General features: G+C 37.6%; 1 protein-coding gene across 1 annotated transcript in view; it reads right to left on the reverse strand.

Annotated features, from left to right (window-relative positions):
* The window catches only part of SDCCAG8 (serologically defined colon cancer antigen 8), a gene marked incomplete at its 5' end in the record, with an annotated part of 80,602 nt that overhangs the window by 33,202 nt on the left and 22,895 nt on the right, over positions 1-24,505 (reverse strand). Inside the window, 3 exons of the mRNA XM_010138810.1 lie at positions 340-471; positions 6,952-7,060; positions 9,152-9,279. Of these exons, the coding sequence (XP_010137112.1) occupies positions 340-471; positions 6,952-7,060; positions 9,152-9,279 (369 nt within the window). The remainder of the gene's footprint in view (positions 1-339; positions 472-6,951; positions 7,061-9,151; positions 9,280-24,505) is intronic.

Here is a 24,505-nt window from a genome sequence, read left to right on the forward strand (position 1 = left end):
CCCCCGCCGCCCCCCCCCCCCTTTTTTTTTTTAATATGGTAAGACAATTCATCCAAGTTAGAGCTGAGAACAGCCAAAGCAGCCCACACACATATGTACTACGCTTAAATTCTTTGGAAGACTATGTTGTTCAAGCTTTCCTTTTATTTATCCAAAATGGCACGAGCAAAAGATGTTACAAAAAAAAGTTGACAGAAGGCTTGGGGAGGGGGAAAGGGTGGTCATTTTCATAAGGAGAGAATATTACTTTCAAGCAACCTAGAGTCATTTTTATATATACACAACACAACAGGTACAGTAGAGCGTACTACATACTGACAGATTAACATGACCTCCTACCTCAACTTCATCCTCTCATGCATTCTCCCATGCTGGATACATTGTTGGTCCAATTCATCATTCCGCTTCTGCATCTTCTCCAATCTGCCATGAAGATACTCTTTTTCCTGACTAAGCTGGTTGACTTCAGATCTACAGAAGCAAGACACAGTGATGATGGATGTTGTCAGATTTCATCCTGCAGTGTGCCATCAATATGTGGCTTCAGCATTTATAAAGTTTCACACATGTATATGTAATGCATAAAAAAGGTTATTACTAGAACTTACAGAAACAAAGCACTATTTCGAATAACATTAAGACAAAAGAACACGATACTGAAGGGGATCTGGCAAATATGCCGATGGTAATCACTCAGTCATAGGCTGTCTACCATAACTTCAGCCTAACTTAAACAGGCATGTCATTTGGCATTATGCATTGAGGTTAAATAAGATCAAGAAATGTAAATTCATACTTGTTAAACAAGAATTTATCAGCATTTCGGAAACACATTTCAAGTTCTTTATTAGTAAAAGCTAACATCTAGTTTAAAAAAATGGCTACTAAACACTTGTTGAACTTGTACTGCACTGTACAGGTTCAACTCTCTGTAGTGGTACAGTACCTAATATGCTCAAAATACCATTACACATATTAAAAAAAACAAACCACATTAAGAAGAAAATTAATAAACCTTAAGAAACAAGGGACAAATCATACAGGCACACCCTAATCTACATGAAACTCAGCACAGCCTTTAAGAAATTCCAGCAATTCTTATTCTTCACAGCTGAACAAAGACACCAGATCCAAGAGTGACCTGGGACTGCTACTTGCTACATCTCTAACCATCAGCCCATGGAGAAACAGGCATGAGCTGTTTCTTAATATCAGGAAAAAATCTCAGATTAAATTGTGATAAAATATACATTATGCACTCGTACAGTTTAACTCTTTGGAAAAGGTTAATGAGAACATGTCAGAATATGCTATACCATCAGAAAGAAAGAATCAAAAGCAAGCAAATTTGTTTTATGGCATCTGCCACTCCAGATCTTGAGGTTAAAAAGCTTCAGATATATCTTTAAATCATAAACTTAAATATGCTGCAGTTACAGCAGAAAGATAGTTTACCTTTCTGGCTGTTACAGAATGCCACAACAACTGACATTCTGAAAAATACAACGAAGTGCAGGGAGGAAGGAATACTCCTCCCTCAAAAACATGTTGTTACACTGACAAGTCAGATCTGGAAATGACAACATAATCTTTTCATGTTTAAATAGAGAACAATAAATTATATCATCTGTGAATCTAAAAGAACTTAGCAAGCGAAACTTTGGAAGAAGTCTGTACGTAATTGAATTTAGGTAGGGAGTTACAGCTGTATTAAGAAACATCACTGACGAACACATCAGAATCATGCTGATGTATTTGTCAAACTTAAGTGCACTAGAGTTTTCTGGACAGGTATGCAACACTGGGCAGGATGTTGTAGAAGGTAACTGAAGTCAAATTTTTACAACGATCATTTAACAGAAATACTTAAAGGTCAGCATTAACAAAGCATCGTCAGCTGGACCAATTGCTATCACACCGTGTGCATGCAGTCTGTACTTGATACTGATAATGTAAGAAAGATGATCAGTGAATAAAAGCAAAGGTCCACTGCAGAGCAGCTCAACAGAGACCTGACATAACAAAGCCCAACCAAGTGGTAAACATGGACTAAACTCAAGATTGCATTCCTTTTTTTGCCAACAAAATGCAACGAGAGCATTTGCCATGCGGGAATACTGTAAATTATCATGTTTCTAGAGTTTCCCAACAGGGGGATCCTGTTTCCTTATCTGTATTTTTATGTGGCTGTCTTATTCATGGAAACACCTGAAGCAACTTTCAAGGCAATGAAAATCTCAAAGTTTTAAAAGGACTTTCTCATCTCCAGCACATTTGAAGGTATCCAAAAACCTTCCTGGGAAGATCATGGGATTCAAATCAACCAAAATTAAAATTACAATTAGTGAAACAAAAATAAGTACTGAATTAATTGAAAATGAGAGTAGCATAATCTCTAAAACACAGTTAGATTATGCTACTCTAGATCAAATATTAATGCTTGATGCTTTGAACCATGTTACTTGGGGTCTCTTCTCCTACAGCATTTTTTGTAATTCCACTTGAACTCGGGAAAAAAGCCCTAATTAACTCCAGTTAAAATATTATTTACACAATGCTTCTTCCAAGTAAATATCTAAGAGTCTAACCACCCAGATCCACGCATTTCATTACACTAAAATTTTGGAGGACAGCATGTATGAAGGGCAGAATATTTATTAAAGTCAATGTTATAAGGTTCATGTATGTCGATTTAAAGAGAGTACACCGGTCTCAATACAAGACTGCACATCAAGAGCCCTCATTATCACCCAACAAAGATCGCCTCTCCATTGTTAAATACACCACACATCCACCACAAAGAAACTAAGACAGAACAATTAATTCTACGTGGTATTTAAATAACTTGAAAATTGTTGGCTGAAACACCCCCCACAAAATCAACCATAACTGTAATAAACCTGAACAACTGTACAGAACATGACAGTACATTGATACGCAGAGTAGCAATTCCACCCAGCCAGGGACAGGACCGTGTCTGCATAAATGCTTTTGAATCACTCCGCTCCCAAGCTGTCACAGCAGGGACAGCAGAGAAAAGGGGGCTGCTGCCAAACTACACGTCCTGAACTTGAAAGATAGCCCACACATAATGCCAGGGACAGAGGTAAAACAGAAAAATCCATGCACTAAGCACTATGTCTGATGGATCCAGAACAACTGAAGGACACAGGCATGGACACGCCGATGTTGCCCCACAAGACCCAGATATAAGCTGTGGTGGACTTAGGAGAAACTGAAGCAGTCATTTGGAGAGCCACCACCTAAGCTGAACTCTGCATGGAATTGTGCTTTTGCAGACTCAGGCTGGCTCCACAATTCACGCAGTCATGTTCGTGTAGCTGTGTATGCTTCTGTGACCTGATAGACTCAAAAGCCTATATGAAATAAATCTTATTTTGAAACTGCACAAAGCTACAATGTCACATGAAAATGAAACTGTAAACTGCATGCTTCTAAGTAGATCGGTAAGAGATTGTTTTCCCAAATCTCATTTACTTTTCACTATATTTTAAAAAATTGATGATGACTGGGGGGAGGACAGGGACAACAACAAAAAAAATCCCCCTCTATACTTTGGGATCCATTCAACTACCGAGAAAGCCTCGACTGCTATTTAAAAACAAATTTATCTACCATCCTTGCTGGAAGAGTCTTGGGGTAAAAAAACCCAAAACCCAAACCCAACCAAACCCAAACCAACAGAGGTTCCTCCAAAAAATTCAAATGCTGGATGCAACGAACTAGCAAATGTTAGTCACAATTCAAAGTCAGGGTATTTTTAGGATGAGCTCATTTTTGAACCCTAAGGTGGCAGTGCTGCCTTTACTCCTCTAAAGTACCTTTTTCACTGCAGCGCTTTTTAAGCGCCGCCTTTTACCTACTCTTAAAACCAATTGTTAACCTGTACAGCAATTAAATACACGCACTAAAATATTTTCTGCTTACACAGTATTGTTGCATATAATTTTAATAACCGATCCTTCAGACAGACTGTTTCACATCTTTGTACAGCTACCTTCAACAAACATTTCACTTCTAGTATTGAGTGCAATGACTGCAATCAACCATACACGCAGAAAAAGAGTTCAGCCGGGTGTGTGTTCTTTACTTCAATTAAACTCACACAGTTGGATGCTTACTGTTGCCAAACCAGTAATATAATTTATACATTATAGTCCAAACAGTAAAACTACACTAAAAGTCATTTAACAATATTTATAACACCATAAAATACAGTGTTAAAATATATGAACTGCAATATGTACCAAAATTATAAAATTTGTTTCTCATCATCAGTGATTAAAACCAGGATCATTGCTCTAGCTTCAATACTCACAACCCTGGTGACAGATTAGAATTCAAATCTTAATGATCAATTTACAATTAACAAGATAGAAGTGAAACAAATTAAACCAACCATTATATATAACGAGACCCAGTGGACTCCCATTGTTCCCCTTAATTACAAAACGCAAATCACAAATACACAGTGGGTAGTGTTAAGCATTAATCTACAACCTAGAAACTCAGACAGTGACAATCAGAAAAAAAAAAAACAAAATAACAGAGAAGAAATCAACAAAGGATGGTATTTTTAAACACGCCTATGCATACGAAAACCTTCAGACACCATCTTCTTTCTGCACAGCTTGAGGGTTTATAATCTATCTGACATTGTCTTTCTGAAGCTTTTCTAACCCTGTGTAGGGGATAGCTCACAAAAATGGTTCCAGTTTACATATGAACAAGAAAACTTCAGTTTAGATTTCCCAGAAAACCTGTATTAAGTATAAAAATACACGTGCAATTCAGAGGTATTCCACTGAAATGTGTGGTTGTCACAGATAAATTTGAAATGCCTCTTATTATGAATAGACCTTTTACTTCCTATCAAACACCCCAAATTTTGTATAAACTTACTACTGCATCTGGTATTAAAAAAGCTTGGTTTACCAGTTAAATAATGGTACTGCTAGTACACAGTTATTTCTTAACTCCACAGAAACTAAGGCACAAAGATTCGAGAAGCATAGCAAGAAAATACAAATCCGCGTCAAGAATTCAGTTTATGATAAGGCCAAAACCATGGAAAAGAACACAGAAAAAAAAATTTCCATGCAAATAAGACGCACCGCTACTTCATGATCTGCTTTTATTAATGTACATTAGAACGAAGTTATAATATCTTCTAGAAATGATAACTTTCTTCAGAAGACATTATTCTGTCCCAGAATTGTGGTTTTGCAGTCTACTTAGTGTCAATGAGCGTGAAGGTTGCCTTTCACAGATATGCTGGTGAAAGATACATCAGGTATTTTAAACTTGGCCAAAGTCATTTTTTGCATTTGATCTTTCGATCACATCACTGATTGAAGCCATCTATCAGTTTACCATTATTCACCATCTCCAGTTCTACCTTTCTGTTTTCATTTTCACATGCTTTTTTTGTCCCTACCTATTTGTCCATTCTTGTTACTGACTGCAGCAGCTGCCACTCCAACGAAGGCAAGCTCTAGCTATTTTAGGGCCACTTCTCAGAACTGCTTTCATAACATTCTTCCATACTGTTTCTCGTGCAAAATATACCACTTTCTGGAGATCCAAGAGTGTTCCTTTTCCCTTTTTCAGGTTCTTGACATAGTCAGCTAATGCTGCTAGGTGGAGAAACACTTGGCAATCTCTGGTATTTATTTTCAGAGAATAATGTGTTTTCACAGTATGTTTTCTGTCTTTCCTTCATCCTTTTACAGTTACTCGTCTGTGACTGTGAGCTCTAGCAACAAAGTCTGTGTGCATTTTTATTGCTGGAATAATAATATGATTTGAATCTATTTAGATTTTGTATTACTTTAGCAGAGGATCCTTGCTTTTTCAGAAGAAAAATTCTGTTTGCTTCTCTCTCAAGTATCCATCACAACATTTGCAAGGGAAGAACACTTGCTTTTCTTCAAGATTCTCATTTCTTCCCCACTCTGGATGGGATTCATCTCCCAACCTCAACCACTTAACAGCTAGTCAACACTTTATATTCAGCGGAAAGTAGGATGGGCAGGGGAGGCAGTACCTGTAGGAAGCATCATATACATATGTGTTTCATCTACTTACATCATTGCCCTTTGACCATTCCTGGCAACAGGATACTGGGATAAATAAGCTCTCCAAGTGAGTGTTGCCCCTGTGAAGTTACCTTAACAGGATGATTAAATCTGCCCAGCAGAAGAAGAATCTTATCTTGAAAACCAATTCTATCTTTGCTGAGTGCTTTCATTCCTTCACATAAGCCATGAGAGACGAATCCTACCCTTAATTATCAAATCTACTTGCATGAAATTTACAAAGTGCAGAATGTCATCTCACCACTTAAGTCCTGTTTACTGCTCTAAATATGGACCCTGCAGAAAGTTTAAACAGAGACTATTTTCACACTTAAAAATACAAAATCAAATGATATACTGCTATAGAACTAGGATTTTTTTTAAAGAAAGTCCTTGTAGAAGTTCTAAATAGTTATATTCATACTTTTTATTTAAATCAGTTATGGCTTCCAGGATTTTTTCTATTTCTGAATTTTTAATGGCTTTGTACTTAGACCTTAACTCTAAATATTTGGTATTTTTCATATAATTTCAGATGATTTGTAGCTGTGTTAACAATTTTCCACTCTTCATATTAAAAATACAAACAACAGGAAGAAAATTGTATGCAATTTTTACAGTGGAATTGTCTAAGAAATTTGAAGTAGTAGCCAGAAACACAATGTGAAAAGTGGAAAATCAGAGTTACTCTGGATAAAAATCCATCCATCTTTCTTAAGTAGCATATATTGTATTGAAATGATGTGTAATACCTGGGACAAGATGAATAATAATAAATACTAAAATACAAATAAAAAAATAAAGAAGCATGCCCTAAGTAATAAAAGGGACACAGTAAGAAGAATGTACTAACCTGTATTTTTCTGACATTTGTTCCAACTTCCTTGCCAACGTACAACATTCTTCCTTTAATTTTGCTATGAACGTATTCTGGGAGGTCAGCAATGAATCCAGTTCATTAGCTAGAAATTATACAATTATAAAACTTGAAATTTATTTTACAATGATATAAATTTATAGATAATTTAGAAACAATTTTATACATTCTTAATTTCTTTCTCTAGATCCTTCTAGTTTTCGTATGTCTTTCAAACTTCAGCTACTTGGACATGGAATTGTGACATCATCATTCACCAAATAAAGGCCCTACGTCAGAATAAGCTAACCTAGAGTGTTAAGGTGATGTTGCCACTGAATCAGGTCTTGTCCAAAAAGAATCACCAGAAAGACTACATATCTAATCTCGTGTTTTTGCTTTTTAGATGGAAGTTCACTGACATTTCTGGGAGGAATAAAATCAGCAAGCCATGCCTTAGCAGACTCCTGCTTCCTCAGTTGGTGCAGAGGATACAGTGGCAACCCAAGCACTCACACTCCAGGCTCATTTCATTCCCTCCTTTAAAAAGCAGTTCTTTTATTTACTGGGTCCTGCACTTACTATGATTTACGTGTTTGTTTTTTCCTCTTTGGTGATAAGACATAGACTTATTGTCCAGTGCAGTTGCAGTGAAACCATTTTATAAATTAATCTTCAGTTACTATCAGTTTGAACAGCACCAAAATTCATGACCTAGAAATCAAGCATCTTTATTCTTTCAAAAGGAAGATATCACAAAATGGTGTTGATTTCTGCCTTTAGAATTGGAGAGAGACCACTGTTACCCAAACTCCTTGTATGTCATAATACACAAGGGTTTCTTTATGTACATAATAAATTACTATCATTTTCAACTCCTTCTAATCCTACTAGAGATATGTAAAAACCAACTCAGCTGTAATGTTGTTTCATTTTTGTATACTGGGACAATTTATGCACCAGGAGGGTAAATTACGCATCTCTTGTGCAAAATTACATTTGGTCATATGCAGATGTGCTGGCTAGAGTAGGGAAAATGATTCCGAGAGCTTCTTTTCTTCTCCTACTGTGCAGACAGCAGTCATAACATAGCTGTTTGCATTCCCCAAACACAGGGAAAGGTCCTCTAGTACTGTGACAATGCTGCAAAAAAGGCAGAAAATCAGAGGGCAGATGCCTGCTACCTCAGGTATTATCTGACGCTGCTTAGGATTAATACATGCTCCATAATTTTTCTAAAGGTATTACAGGACTGGTGGATAAAAATGGTACGTTATTAAGCATATACCATGTTCCATAAGAGCTGAAGCTCCTCCTCATTACCATGCTCAGGGGTTAGAGATTTCCTCTCTAAAAACTTTTTATTGTTTCTAATATGCACCTTTATGAATGTTGTTGGCAGAGTACTTCACAATAACAGAAGGCTTTTTTTGTTTGTTTGGAAAACCCATTTTACTTCCAGATTAAAGGTTAGAAGTTATTGATCAGCCAAGTCAATGCAGTGAAATCTCCTATTATGCGAACCTGAAGTATGCAAGGGATTAAACATCCTCCTTCTAGATTGAGGGTGTGCGTGGGGGGCACACAGAAATGCTAAAAATGTTTGAGGCTGCAAAGATTAAATAAAGGAACATATCAATTTGGAGCCAGTGAATTACATCCAGCTGCGACAGTGAATTAAGAACCGATTAATGGCTAAAGCTTTTCTCCAGTTTGGATGCCGAAGCAAACTCATTAAGCTTTTAGAGTAGCTATAATGTGTGTACTGTGGGAACTGTTCAATGCTATTCAGGAGACTTTAACTGTAAGCTCAGAGCATTTCCCGCAGAGCTTCTGATGCTATTTTCTTTATATAACATGTGTGCCTGAAAATCCAGCCAAAAACAAGCCCTTTGTTTTTCTACTTTGTTGTGGTCTCTCTCAGCTTTACGTTTCTTGAACACAGGTAAATAAACTCATAATCCAGATGGTGCAACAGATGTGAGAGCAGCACTCTGAAATCAACAGACAGTGGGCAATACTTTCCATTTTCTCTTTTAAACGCTAACTAATATGTAATTCGGAATCTCCGGTGTAGTTAGCATCTGCTCCCTTCGGCCAGCCAAAGGTTACAGGTGTTCCTGATGTCATTTCACAGTAAGGCGTGGGCCTGGCTTGTGAGTGAGTGCCCAGGCTCTAATCTTTTCCTACCACCTACCAGTTTTCTCATGCTGGGCCTCCATTTGCTGCATCTTCTGTGTCAGCTCCTGCTCTCTTTGCTGGGCCTGAAGGGCTCGGGCCTTTGCTTCATTGCTAATACTGTGCTGAATGCTTTCTTTCTCCAATCTATTAAAAAAAAAGAAAAAAGGAAATAAAGAAAAATAAAAATCATATACTGAAGATGATAAAGTAAAATGGCAAAGCAGAACATTCAATTAATAATAAATGAGAAAAAAAAAAACCTGGCCAAGTTTTCCACATTAAACATTCCCCCCTCAATTCAGGTTATAAAAACTGACCTTTCTCTTACAATGTCAAACATTCTCCAGTGACAAGTAGAAAATGGATAAAAAATATGATCTATTTCTTGAGCGATAATCAGCCTTTCAGACAAAAAAAATACGATTTTATTCTTTAAAATTTTAAACACATCTCCTTTTTCATAAGGAAGTTCCCCCATATCCACTTTGCATTGAACAGATTATTTGCATTTTCTTTTAAATGCTATTTATTTAATTCGGCAACGAAGCTTAGGGACCTGACCCTGAGATGGACTGGTTCCCAGTGAACCAGCAGGAGATAAGTCAATGGGAGCGATTGCCACAGCGCTCATAATACAGCTACTCTGAAAGCTTAATGAGTTTTCTTAAGCAACCAAAGAAGTTTCAACTATTAATTTATGTAAATAGGAGATGAATGCATTGGTTACAATAGAGGAGACTGTTAGCACCACACAGCCCCAGCCCCTTGTGGTTCTGCGCACTGGGGGGTTGTACAGGAAGGTCTAAAGCCCAGTACTATTATCAAAGTATGCAGGCAAGAGAGCAATTTACTTGACCAGATATGCAAGATGGGGCAATCTACTCCTGAGGCAAAACAAATGCTAGACAACCACACTCCATTGAAGCATTTTATTTAAAGCAAGCCAAGCAAAAACGGCATGGAAAATAAAACCCCAAAAAGATATATGCATATAAATTAAAAAATGTCCTAAACTGCAAATTCATATCTAGACTTTTCCCAAAAGTTGTGAATATTTATCCGGTGCACACTAGGATCCAGATCAAAAATTTCAGCGAGTTCACAGATACAAAGGTTGATTTCTAGATTTCAAATGACATATATACAAATGCTTTTCTACTGAAACCACATTTAATAGCTTGGGATCGGTTTCAATGAAGACTTATAAACGTGTTGTTTTATCCTAGAGATAGTCCCTATTTCAGGGGACTACAAAGCAGAATGGGCATAGATCATGTAAGGATAAAGCCATATCTCATGTGGTTGCTGCACTTAACCTTTGGATTGGTGCCTAATAACCCATCCGAGATATTGCAATATCTCAGCATGACACACACAATGTTAAATCTTCTCTTTTAAATTTACCCCAAAGCAATACAAATGGTGGGTCACATTACACTAATTCCTGGTCCTGATGTTGCAAGCCCTACCTTAGGCAAAACTCCCTTTGAAATCACGGCAGTTTTTTTCTGAGGTAAGACTGAGAATGATTTGACCTGCAGAATACATTTAGATAGCAAGAATATTACAGCGTTAAGTAAACAAAGCACATTTTTCCAAGGAATTTTCATACACTGAACCACACTTTATCACATCATTCTCATAACTACTTTGGAACTATATTGAGGCTGCTCTAAGGAGTGATGCTTGCATCATTTCCTAATTGTAAACTCCAAATTTGGAAAGAATTACTATGAAAAATCTTCCCATATTTGATGGGAACCAGTCTATTTAAACCCCTTCCCCCCTTCCAAATGTCTTTTTACCTGCAGACTGTTGTCATGAGCACCAGACTACTCAAAAAACCACACCGACACCTATCACACCCCACAGACACTTTCAGCTCAAGAGAGTGGCAGTAGCACAGTATTTTACTTAACAGTGTTTCATGAGAGTTGGCTGTGTGCAGTTGGGTGCTGTGCTGTCATCTGGCACACAGCTGGCTGGCTAGCATTCTGCTGGGGGTAGCCTTCAGCATGTATCAAGCTGCACAGCTCAAGCTACCAAGGCAAGCCTGTAAAGGTCCATTTCTCATTGCTAGGGTCCCTTCTGTCAAACACATGCTAAAGGGGAAGTTCAAAATAAATGGAGAACCTACTGCCACCAGAAACACTCTCCTGCTAAGGGGAACCATCCATAAAAGCCACTCACCTGTGTTAATTACTGTACGGAGCAAACTAGAAAGAGCTCAGAAACCACGGATGCATGCTGAGTTCCCTGTGGCGTATATGGGGTGGGTGAAAATAGATGAGTTGATATAGTGGATAAAACCCCAGCTATAAGACTAGGAAAACACAGGTAAGTCTTATGCAGAAAGGTAGCTGACTAGTCTCAATCTTAGCACATAGAAAATTTTGGGAATGAGACACACCCAGTGCCACATAAAGAGCAATATCTGAGGTGCCTAGAGCTGCTGAGGAAAAAAAAAAAATTTCCTGAAGCCAAAGCTGTCTAAACTGAGTGGCAAGCCTTTTACTCACACCTTGAGTTGACACCTTCCCTGCTCTCAAGTTCAAGCTCTCTGGCCTCCTACAGAAAATTTCCCCAACACATTTTACATATAAAATTAAACACCACCGCCCCTCCCAAAACCCCAACAAAAAAACCTCATGGCTAAAACATGCAGAAGGCAGCCCAAGAGATTTCAGGAACTACCGCTAACATTCTGGCTACAACCAGCAAATACTGCAGGAGTTTTAGGAGGTTTGACACATTATTTGAAATTACTCTGAATTGTGAAAGAAGGGAAGCTTGATTTACGAAAAAGAAAAGCTATGGACTGTAGACAGAAGGAAATAGTTATATCTTTCCAGCATTAGTGTGAAGATATCAGAAGTTTCCTCCTATAAAAATTTCAGAATTTCTTATATCGACTAACGGAAAGAACAGAGACAATGTAAAGCAAAGCAACAACTGCCTAATTTTGAAGGCACAGGAAAGATCTGAATCAGAAATGATAGCTAAAGATTAATTGTACCAAAACATTATAAAGCATCATTAAGGTATCAAAAAAACGGAGTGTAGTTAAACTGCAGCAGCCTGTTCTCTACTAGAATGCAAATACTGAACCAAAAGTAGACGGTAACAAAAATTATAGCTCTTTCACTTAGTATCCATTGTAAAACACTAAATAAATGCCTATCTGATAATAACTCTGGATTTAGCCATCACATTGATCAGTTTTACTAAAACAAACATTGAACTCATGATGACCTTCATTTGTGCCATAAAGTCAGAAGCAATCAAAGACTCATTCACTGAAACACACGCTCAAGCTCTCCTTGAGCCCTGTTCTGAAGTGCAAGTGACTTTAGTTCTGAACACTGATTATTTTGAGCCTGAGTTACAGCTGTCAAGAGCAGCCTACTTGGTTAACTTGTTCATATACCTCAATGAACAGGACATGGGTGTGCAGTGACTAAAAGCCACGCTTTCTAAATATTCTTGGCAAAGAAAAAAAAAAATGGCACAGTAACCTCTAGCTTGTAGCAGGGGAAGAACACCAAAATTGCCATCACTTGCAAACCTGTAAAAAAATCCTTGCTGAAAATGAAGTGAAAACTCACTTAGGCCTCAAAGGTAACACAAAAGTATACTGGCTGAATTTGAGCCACTAAATTTAATAAAAAATACCCCCTTCCTACCACTGAACCAGAAACTGGATCACGGATCCATTTTCAGTAGAAGATTGCTCTCTGCCAAATGACTTTGCAGTAAAGAAAATGGAGGGATGTAAAAGTTGCATTTGTCTTAAATAATAGCTCATCCCTTTTGGACTGTAAAAGAGGAGAACTTAGACTGATAAAATTTTGAATTTCACAGAGCAGTTCAATCGTGGGTATTTCTGCAAGAGTCTTTTTGCTTTGGTAACAGTGAAGATACAAGATGAAAAAATCCAGGATGAGTCTCAATGTAAATTTAGGCCTCTGATTGAAGGTTGCCAGTAAGTGTTCTGACAAAGCAACTATGATGTGAAGCAACCACGCTTCCTATATCGACTATTTGATTTTTCCATGAGATCAACATGTGGCATTTTGTAAAAAGCTAATGGATCCATTAGTCCAGACTATGAACTTAACTGGACAAATTAAAATACTCAAGCAATTATCTCAGTTCAGTGGTACACAGGATGTTATCATAAGCTTATTTTTGACATCTTCACTTCTTATTAACTATAGTTAAAAATGTAATTATAAAATATTTTAGGCTTTCATATACTCTTACTTTAAACTGGATTTCATAAATTAAGGAGTAGCCGGCATTTAGTGTCCCAAACATTTGAGGTATCTGAACTAACAAGACTGTTGGTTTAACTAATGACAAGTCCTGGAGCTCAGCACCAACTTTCACACCTAGGCAACACGAGGACCACTCAGCCTAACAGAAGCCTAATCACTAACACATCAGTGGTTGAGCACAGACTCTTTCCTAGAGTACGAGTAGTCAAACGGGCCAGCACAGGGAAAGCACTCAGCTGAGGGCTCCCTCAGCTCTTCCAGAGGAAAAGGGCTTTCCCTCCCAGTATTTCTGAAAATAAAGGTGTAGCACAGGTTTCTCTATACCAAAAGGAAAAACAGTTTTAGAAGGCACCCAAGCACTTAATTCCCAGCACCTTTAACAAAATCGGGCCTGAGAGCACACAAACCAATCAGAACACTTTTGAAAACAGGACTTGAAAGCCTACACTGTATTAGGAATCCTAAAGATTTTAGCCAATAGCGTTGGGTTCAAAGGCTCAGCAATGTTTAACGCAGTCTACTTTGCAAGTTCTCCATGATATAGGTCTAGTGGACTGTACACTACAAGTAGCTTTTTGAACCACCTTCTCATAGATTATTTCATATTATTATTTCAGCTACAAGTGTCAAGGGAAGAATGGAAAAATCAGAGTATATCCTTGCTCTTCTCTCAGGCTACACACAACCCCTCCCCCAAACAACAACAAAAACCACACAACAACATTCAAAGCAAAAAAACCCAAAAACACACACCAACCCCAAACCTGAAACAAGAGGTTGCAATACCTACCCTATTCTCTGAGGGGAAACATGAGAAAAATGTTTGCAGTCATTTACTTTACTATCAGAAAGTATTTAAATAGCACAATAATAAAGGTCATAAAAGAATGCATACAGAATAAGATCATATGCTGGATGAGAACACTTCACAAATTTCTTCCCTCTGTCCTTCATATGCATCTTTATAAATATGTCATACACAGAAGGACAAGGACTTGTGTTTTTTTCTGGTCAGCAGATGAACCTAAAGGTTGGTCTGTAAATATTAAAAAAAAAAAATGCAGTTTATCATCAGGAAGTCACTCTCCCCAGGAATAGTTCTAAAGCATTTTCTCTACTAATGTAAAACTTCTAAAACTGCTTTCAGACCTGCCTTTCAATTTAACAGCAGTATCCTAGTTAGCTGTTTATTATGGAGAACGTGTTTACAGAGATTTATCTTGCGTTATCTGAAGTCTTAGTATTTTCAAACATTTAGGTAAGGAAGTTCAACGCAGTAAGACCCCAAATTCTGCAGTAAATGAGTAAACATTGTTTTCAAGCGTAGCTATGGTTCAAAATTATTAATTTCCACACCTTCTAAATTAACAGAGCTGTAGAGCATATAACTTGTTCATGTTTTGATCAACTCAATAATAAAAACTCATGGTTACAAAATTTCTCCATTTCCCTTAAATCAGGCTTCTAGGAAGCTTTGTTTTCAGCATTGTTTTATTTTATCTTTCTTTGTAAGTGTCCAATAGGTCCTTGTTAATACCTAGGATTGCTATGACTCAGAACACAGCTAGGCAGTATTTCCTGATTTCCCCTCACAAAACATTGTAAATTTTTTGCCATCTGATATTTTGTACTAAAGGTTTTGATTTTTTCAGTGCATGCGTAAATCCACCACAGCATGTTTGGACTGGCTGGATTTTATGGCTCTTGGTGCTTTTTGAGGGCAAAAGGAGAGGCATGAAATGCATGTTCTTATGTCAAAAATAAATAAAAATGCTTATGCAAGAATTATGTAGAAATACCTTTTACAGGCATCATGACCGGGGCATTTCTTTAAACCTCTCCAAGGAGCTGAAAAATTTCCCTTCCTGTATCCCATTGTGGGAATTACCCACTGAGTTGCTCTTTCTGTCTGTTTCTGGGAGCTGACTGGATGCTGATTCTGGAGCCAGATGCCAGATCTTCTCAGCAGAAAGCTCAAGTTTCTGGAAACTGACCCAGCCAGCACACTGTTTGGTGAGCTTCAGTATAACCTACGTTAGCACAGTCAAATTTTGCAAGGACCTAATTATTAATTGGTAGAATTAGAGGACTGCATCATTGTTAAGGATGCAAGTGGTCCTATTCATGATAATTGAGGCTTAAAAAAAAATTCTTAATTTTTGTTTTAAAGTGTAAGGTGCAAAGTCACATTAGTTGAGAGACAGAGTTTCCTAAAATAATGAAATGCCAGAGTTTTCTTCTCATAATCATGTGAAGCAGGAGCTACTACAAGTAATAAGAAAAGTTATGCAAAGGTCAAGGGTTTAAAAGTGGTAAAAAATTAAACATTAAAATTTATTCAGCTCTTTAAATACGGACATGGAAAGTTAGAATATGCTACAGAAATAACTTTAAAGTAGAAATACCTTTAAAGTATGTTAACAAACCAACCAAACAATTTTTTTTTTTTTACTGCCCTGCCTGAGAGAAAACATTGGAAAAAGACAACTCTGCCAGGCTACTAAACATTTCACAAAAACACCTTGAAAAACAAGAAATGCTTAGAATATGCTACAGAAATAACTTTAAAGTAGAAATACCTTTAAAGTATGTTAACAAACCAACCAAACAATTTTTTTTTTTTACTGCCCTGCCTGAGAGAAAACACTGGAAAAGACAACTCTGCCAGGCTACTAAACATTTCACAAAAACACCTTGAAAAACAAGAAATGCTTTTGGGGTGGAAAGCAAGAGAAGATTAAGCTCACTCTACATTTTCAACTTTGTCGAGAGACTAACTACAATTGTTTGACAACTTAAAACTACTTTCCCCACAATGCAAATAATTACCCAACTGTATTCTTATTCCTGGAATCCAAATAATGCCAACAGGCTATAGGGTTTGGGGTTTTTTTTTTTGAGAATTTCAATTTTGCTGAAATGGAAATCACTGCATATCACTTTCTTGTTCTCACCAAATTTTTTTTCTAGATTTCTCTATTTAGAATGCAGCTGCATCACTGGAATTACCTTTTAACTTTTACATATGTTTGCACCTTATGTAATATTGGGACGTCTACAGAAACAATAAAATACTAAGTCTAAAACGTCGACTTTGCCCTTTACATGATGAGGCATCAGAAGATACTATACTTTAATGGCTGCACATGAAAATTATTTTGACTATTTTTCAGTACTTGCATATTTGAAAACTACTTCAAAAACCACTAGAGATATCGATGGGCATGAGAAAGATGAAAAGTTGTAAGGGCATAGGAGCCAAAGTATAACTGGTGCTATACTCCATCTCTACTTCTATCTACTAGGTCTGTCAACAAAAGGAAGGGATTTGATTTCTTACTTTAAACTCAGCATAAAAGAAAGAATTTGCAAACGTGTGGCCTATAATATGATTTTATTCTTTTGGTGTTGTGCCTTCCAGATACATACAGAAAACTACCAGTTCTTCACTGTAGACACAAACTACTTTGCAATCTGGATCATTCTCTGTAAACCAAGTCACAGCTAAATATTATCATTAATATCCCTCTATTTCATTGTTAGAGAAGAAAAAAAACCGTGTCTCTAACAGTAATTAACACAACACATCAGATCAAATATACTGACTTAGAATGAAAATCTGATTTTTCTGGCACATCTATAAGCCTTGCCAGCAAGACACATACCTTGCAAGTAAACATCCATCCTGCAGCGGTTATTACCATTTGGCTTGTAAGTCCCTATAGAAACTGACAATTAAGTACAGAAGTTGCATGTGAAGATGCAACACAAGAAGTGGTTTTTGTGAAGCCTTAATACGTAGACCTAAGCACAGTACTGCATTCCTTTTTTCTTCTGGAAAATTCAACCTTTGTTCCACACACCACTTTTAGAAATGGCTGAATGTCAAAATGTTTGCTTTCCATAGAAGATTTTTTTCTACAGATGTTTACTCTGCATATGGAAAGGTATTTAAATTATTTTCACTAATTTAAAATAAAGGAGTAATTTTCTTTATTTATGTTGATTCTTCAATTTGGCATCAGCAGTCTCTTGCAATGTAGCTTCAGGACAGATTTGCAGCAAATCCAGGGCTACATTGCCAGTACAGGGCGCACTCTTTTCATCCTCTTATAATTAGCACTCATGCAACCTATTCTGCAAGAACAAATGATTCCTTTTCAATCCGATTAACTCTCTGAACCACCTGACCATACAGGCACCTGCCTTCCAGTGTCAGCGCAGGCAAGGGCATGGCAATATGTGGTCAAACATAGCCACGTACTACCACTCTAGAGATCTGCCTTTTCAGCAGCAGCATAGACTTAGACCAGCTTCAAACAAGTCTCACTCTGTACTCCAAGGCTCAGCTCTTTAATACAGTAAATCCAACCGTCAAGCTCCTATCATTGAATCAAAAAATGCTGCAGCTAAATGATGCAGAGACCTGATCTGCCACCTACTCACTCAGCCAATTTAAATTTGTTAAAAAAACCAATGGTTTTGGTATATTAACTTTGTACCAGCAAGCTTTATGCTGAATCAGGTATCATCTGTCCTACTGCAGCTGGCATCAAGTCAGCATAAACATGCTCTAGCTAATTCAAAAGGAAAACGACTGTGTGCTCACACCTGATCCAGATCAGATCAGCACAGCTGAATGATCCAGTAGATCACAGATGCACTACGAATGACTGCTGAATATTCACCCACATTTTTCACACACATTAGGTTTGGACACAGAACCTGCAGTTAACCTACCACAGGCCTCATTCTCTGAAGCTGCTAACTCTCCCCAACTTTTGCTGAAGTTGAGAAGTGAGGAACAGTTCTCTCTGACTCCAAAGGACCAACCTCACATGAACAGCTTGGGAAGAAGCAGAACAATTTGACAAAACAAAGCATTCTTCTGGATGACAATTTGAAAGACAACATTTGATTTTGAAGGAATTTGAAGTACGCTAAGCTAGACTTCCTCCCCATCCTACAGCAAAATACCACATATTCCAGCAAGCTGACAAACTTATGACCAAAACCAAGAAAGATAAGAAAAGCTGTGCTAACATTACATTGTCCTTGACTGTTGTTAATTTGCTCTAGATATTACAGAAACATCCCAATAAAAAACACGTTTATCTACCCACATATCACAGGAGCTAGATATGAACAGGTGAGTTAAAAAATAAAAATCCAGCCTCATATGCCCTTCACTGTTTTGGTCAACCATGCATAATTTTTCAATTGTCCTGATTGTAAACTGACTGCGCATTAGTATTAGAAGTAACAGACAGGCAGTGTGACAGTCGAGGGTTTTGGTGGTTTGGGGGGTTTTTTTGTCAGGTTATAAATCTCTCTCTTCTTTATGCTGCCAAGAGTAAGGGAGAAACATATTTCAATAACAACTTTAAAACGAAACTCACAAATTACTACCATTAAGTTAAGCGCTAGATATCCCACTGTGCAGTTTTGCTTTGTGAATTTTTACCTTCTTCCATGCACACTTTTAGCCACTGATAGCACAGCCTTTCAGTGTTTTCTGCCTTTTCCTTTAAATAAACTGGCTCTGGCTCCTTCCATCTGGTTCCCCTTCCGTCAGCAACCCTGCACCTGTTCACACCTCCTCTCCTGTTGGATTCCACTGAACATTTCCTCCTCTGCCAGGGCTATTCTGGCACTCGCAACCTTTCTGTCATTCAATCCATCTGTCAGAAGTGAACTTTGTTTACCGCAAGCTTCTGCTTTCTTCTTCAAGAAGCAAAGCCCCTCAAGGTCATTGTCAAATGAACTGTCGGTGTGGATTTAAATCCACTTCTGCTAACCAGCAGAAGATGAAGTTCTTTACAGTCCTGCATTTGCAAAGATCCATTTGGGGTACGGGAAAAATAATACAGAAGAAAAAGAATAGATTTTTATCATAATTTGTTAACTCCAATAGCTAATGCGTTTTTCTTCATATATGTATATCTGTATCTTCCTGCAAAAACTTGCTGATTCTGAGAAAAACTTGCAGAGCTACACAAAGAAGTGGAAAAGGCTAATAAAAATATTACAAATAAAATAATAAATGAAAGCTTTTGATTCTCATTTTAACATCTTGTAACAAAGATAGTGTCTAAAAATGCAAGGAGAAAATGGGAACAGCAAAATCCTAAAGCAGACAACAGCATTCACTGTAGATTATTTCACCTGCAGCATTATTTTTTTTAGCTTACCTACTAATGTTTCAAGTGCAACAGTATTTAAGGAAAAAAAATTTTTCCTGTTTTCAAGCTTTGTAAAACACACATATACAACCCTTTGTTAAAATTCTGCTTTCCACATAGAGTAAAATTGTAAAGATCCTTTGTCAGGATGGAGACTAAATTCATATTGTCAAGAGGATAAGTTATTTTTAGCAATTCCTATGCCCATATTTCTTTTCAGGAATACATTCTGATAACCACAAGCTCCTGAATTATTAACTAACCTCCTCGACAGTCTCATTATTCTAAAATAAGAAATACCTTTCAACTTCACTGAATACCTTGGGTATCTTTTTAAAAGAAATAATAAAATCTTTCTCCAAGATTAAACACAGTACCAAAAAATATGTATTTTAAGTTTTGTACAATTATAATGAGCCACCCATTTTATTACCCTTTTACCACAAATTAATTTAAAGTAAAGCTTTCTGGGAGCAAATCCAGGAGGTAATCCAATCTCATTAGCAGAAATGCAGTTATACTTATGTTAGGTCTGAATTTGACTCTGATAAAAATTGCATTGACAAATACTGCACAAGTTTAGCAGAATAACTCCTCAATCCTGATATGTCCATTATATAGGGATTAGACCCTGCACTTGTAAGGGAATGTTTTCTGATGGCTGTGATTGATCTTCTTCCATACAAAGCTACATGCACGTGAAGAAAACCGCTGGAAACAGAAAAGGAATCTTAGGGGGGAAAAAAAAAAAAAAAAAGAATTTGCAGCAGTGCCCCACCTAACTACAGAGAAACTTTTATTCCCCAGTTTGATTTCAGTCCTGTAGAAGGCAACTGTAGAACAAGGAGAAGCTAATCAAGAACAGTTGCTCCTACTTCTACAAAAATGTATTTGATACTCAATCCACCAGGAGCTCAGGGGCAACCAAGAGTGGCACACAACCAAGCTTGCCACATTGCCAGCATGGCCAGGGGAAGGAGGTCAGCCCTATCAAGTAGTCGACAGCAGAGTCTGCACTCATCTGCTCGCTGGGGACAGGCATCTCCCAGCTCAACCTCTCCCCCTGACCAATCACTGGCAGGAGCGCACTGAGCAACGGGGTGAGGAAAGCAGCCCGGCAGCCAAAGCTGGTGCGCTCAGGTGAGTATTTTGAAAGTACGAGGCAGCTTTTAAAATTGTTTAAGTTCACAAATACCAAGTGCTGATTGAAAAAGTACATTTTAGCATACTGTAAAAGTAAGCTTTCAGATGTACTTGAGAGGAAAGCCCTGGAACAAGTCAAAAATAAAGATAAAAATCAGAACCATTTTTCCAGTAGCAAATTCATCAAAAAACCCAGCAGCCTTGAATACTTGTGTCTGAAAGATTTTTCCAGTTCAAAAAAATAAATCATTATCCGGGTGTCATTAGTCACACAAATAGAAAACCTAATTTGAATGAGATCAAAGTAAATATTTGATACACACGTGTAAACTTATTACTGTTAGTGCTGAATAATAACTGCTCAAAACAAAGACCTTATAAAGATGTTTGGTTTTTTACAGCAGTTAGTCTCTTCTGTATTTCATCTGAATTCACTGCTCGCTCCAAAGCGCTCTAAGTATTATCACTGCTCCTGAACCACACTCTACATGCAGTAGCAATTTGGCTGCCTCAACAACCTGATGCGATGTATAAAAGATGAAATGATTAGAGAAATTTGATGTGACCAATTGCAGTTTAAACACTATGCAGAAAAATTCAGAGGAATCTAAGTCTAAAATCTGAAAATGTATTATTGCCTTTTCCTTGAGAAATTTTTATCATAGGACAATAAGTTAAATTATCATCCATGTTTTAACATTTATTAAAAATGAAAAAAGTGATTGATATAGACTTTCATATTCAAAATTAACATAGAATTTTAGATTTATTATTTACTCCACTTATATTTTCTTTGTTCCCCTTTTAAACTTCATTGATGGGCTTTACATGTTTATACAATGATTTTAAATATGTTCAAATGATTAAATTGAAAATATATTTAAATAATTGTGTATTATCTTGCTACAAAGTCTATCAGCTTCAAAATTTCTACAAGTCACTGCCAGAAGATGACAGAGGCGATTTATTTCAAATCATACAGTATCAGTCTTCATAAAGCAGCATATGGTCTTATCATGGCAGGTAAAATATTTTACCTTCTATAACAACGCAGCGCAGCTAATTTATCTACATGCTATATAATCAGATAAACAATTTCAGCTGCACTATGAAAACCTGTAGGCAAGGGATAAATTTATCCCCTACCACTTTATTGATTTTTTCTGCCTAAACATTCATGTAATTGCTAACGATAGAGGTTATTCTCTCTTTCATCTCTTTCTTCAATTACCTTAAAACAAGACTTTCTTTTCAGTTGTGGAAATATTTGCAGTTTCTACAGCTGCAGGACAAAGAACTGAGACATTTTCAGAGTTGCTTGGGGGAAAAGGAAGGAAAAAAGCAGCTTTGCAAGGTTCTATAGCAAGTAAAGCAGAGTGAATGACAACTTTCAAAGCTACCACAATCATTTACTAATGTGCTGCTATACCAAATAAGTCTATTTTTTTTTGACAGCACCAAATTAGATTTATTGCAGAAACTGCTGCATAAATAGCATATGGCTATGTTATACCACCTATTTCAAATCCCTGTAATGTTTCCTCCCCTCCCTGCTCAAAAAGAATAATTGAGCCAAGCTATAAACCTTCTGCAGATGAGAGATATACAAGTTAAAAAAGCAGATGCAGGAAACGTAGATTTGTTTGTTGAAATTGTCTAAAAATGTATCACATATCCCAATCAAACAAAACTGGGCAGCAATAGGTCAGGTCTCCCTTGCTACACTTCAGGATTTTATTTCCCCCTTTTCCTCGATAAAATATGGTTTTCATTTCTCTTTCAAGCTAACAGTCATCAACATGGGGCATGACCTCATAATCCCCTCGCACATGACTACTTCTTACTTGCACAATAAATCCTATTGATCTTCACTTCTTTCGTAAGTAAAATTATTCACGTCACTCAAGATCAGAAGGCTCAGACCTCCATTCATTCCTCACAAGCTCTCATTTACAAAGAGGGAAGTGCCTCCTCTGAGCAAAAATAAAACATCAGAAAACTCGTTTTGTTCAACAGAGAGACCCAACCCTGTGGGAAGGTGCCGCCCTATGACTCTCCCCTCTTTCAAAAGGAGCAAAGTTTTCTTATCAGTTTGCTGGATCAGTCTCTGGACCCATGTGCTTCTGTATTTCTGTCAACTGCCAAATTCTGTGTTCAGTACGCTGCCACGGTAAAATACAGAAACGTAACCTTATTATGCGACAGAACTGAGACAAAACCCACGTATTTCGGAGGGAGGGGAAGGCACGATACACCTAGGCAGGAGGTGGTCAAAGCCCAGCAGGCCACACACAGAGCCTGGTGGCTGCTCCGCATCTCCCCTCTCCCCTAACCGGACTGGGGTCCGCCATACGCCTCCAAAGTTTGTGTGGCTGCGGCACGGAAAAGACGTTGCAAGGTCTTCTCTCTGGCCGGTGGGCACACCACTGCACACATCGTGGAAGGCTGCGGCTACCCCGCCGCTTGCCTCTCGGTGGTCAGTCCTCCCAGCTGCCCTATCCGTTACTGTCTGATTAGCTCTGCGAAGGAGCCCCTCCCCGGCCAGCTTTCCCCGCCATCTGTTCCACACGCGATGGCTGCCGCCCAGCAGCCTTGCGCTGCCCTCCTACCTGGCACCCGGCTCCCGGCCTTACCCCAAAGTGCTAACACAGGTTCTCGCTGCTGGCAGAGTCAGGATTTCATTACTACTACTTTGACAAGTGCAGGGTTGTTTGTAATTTCTCTTTTATCCTGATTTTGATTGTACAACCACCTCCCACTGATTCAGTTTGCTTCAGTTTTGTTGCTCACAGATTTTACTCTCCACATTAATCTCCCTCTGGCATGTTACTGCATCTGTTCCCTTTTTTATTATTAATTTTCAAATTCCCACCATTTTTGACAAAAAAAGGAGGTAATCTACACTCTGCTTCTGCCCATTTCATTTTCTTTAATTTGGAAGAGAAGTATGAAAGCATGCCAAAGAAGTTAATTCTCCGTTAACAGTTTATTTTCTGGCATCCCGATGCCTTTGTATATGAAAACAAGATAGAAATAAATGTTGACTGAATCACAACAACATAGTCACAACCGTCCCTAAATTTAATGAAAAGTAAATATATGAAGTAGAATCTAAAAAGTTTATTAGTTACCAAAGTTGTTTCATGTTATCACTCCTCCCTGCATTTTACAATAATGGTTTTGTACAAGATGAGCAGAATATAGTAAAATCAGAAATCAATCTCCGCTTACACCTCATTTCTGCTTCCCTCCCCCCAAAAATTGTTACTGGTCCTTTCAGCAGTCAGTCTGGGAACATAAAACATATCTCTGTTACTTAATATCAGTAACAGCATTTCTTTACCTCCTTTCCAGCATAGATGATGGACTCTTTCTGACATGCTAAAATTCTTGGAAAAAGTACAACAATTAATTAATAGATACTACCAGGAAAAAACCCAACAGATAGTACTAAGTACTGTACAGCTCCCTAGAAGGCTAAGTATAGCCACCCAGAAGTTAGTTTACATTTTATCATTTAATAGTATAGCTCAAATGGGAAAATCAATGTAGGAGGCATGCTGCAGTTCCAACAAGGAACACTGGTGACGACATACAGTTCGACACCAAAGCTTCAGTGACTAAATAATGCCACAGGAGCCCGGAAGTGGAATGATAGATTAATGCACTTTGTATATTACAGACGTACTACAAATTGGCATTAATGGAGTCACTGAAACTAGCAAGAAGGACTTGCTAGTAGAAAGGCTGTAGCACTGCTAAAAACAA

Source organism: Buceros rhinoceros, unplaced genomic scaffold, assembly GCF_000710305.1.
Source record: "Buceros rhinoceros silvestris isolate BGI_N320 unplaced genomic scaffold, ASM71030v1 scaffold5976, whole genome shotgun sequence".
Classification (NCBI taxonomy): Eukaryota; Metazoa; Chordata; class Aves; order Bucerotiformes; family Bucerotidae; genus Buceros; species Buceros rhinoceros.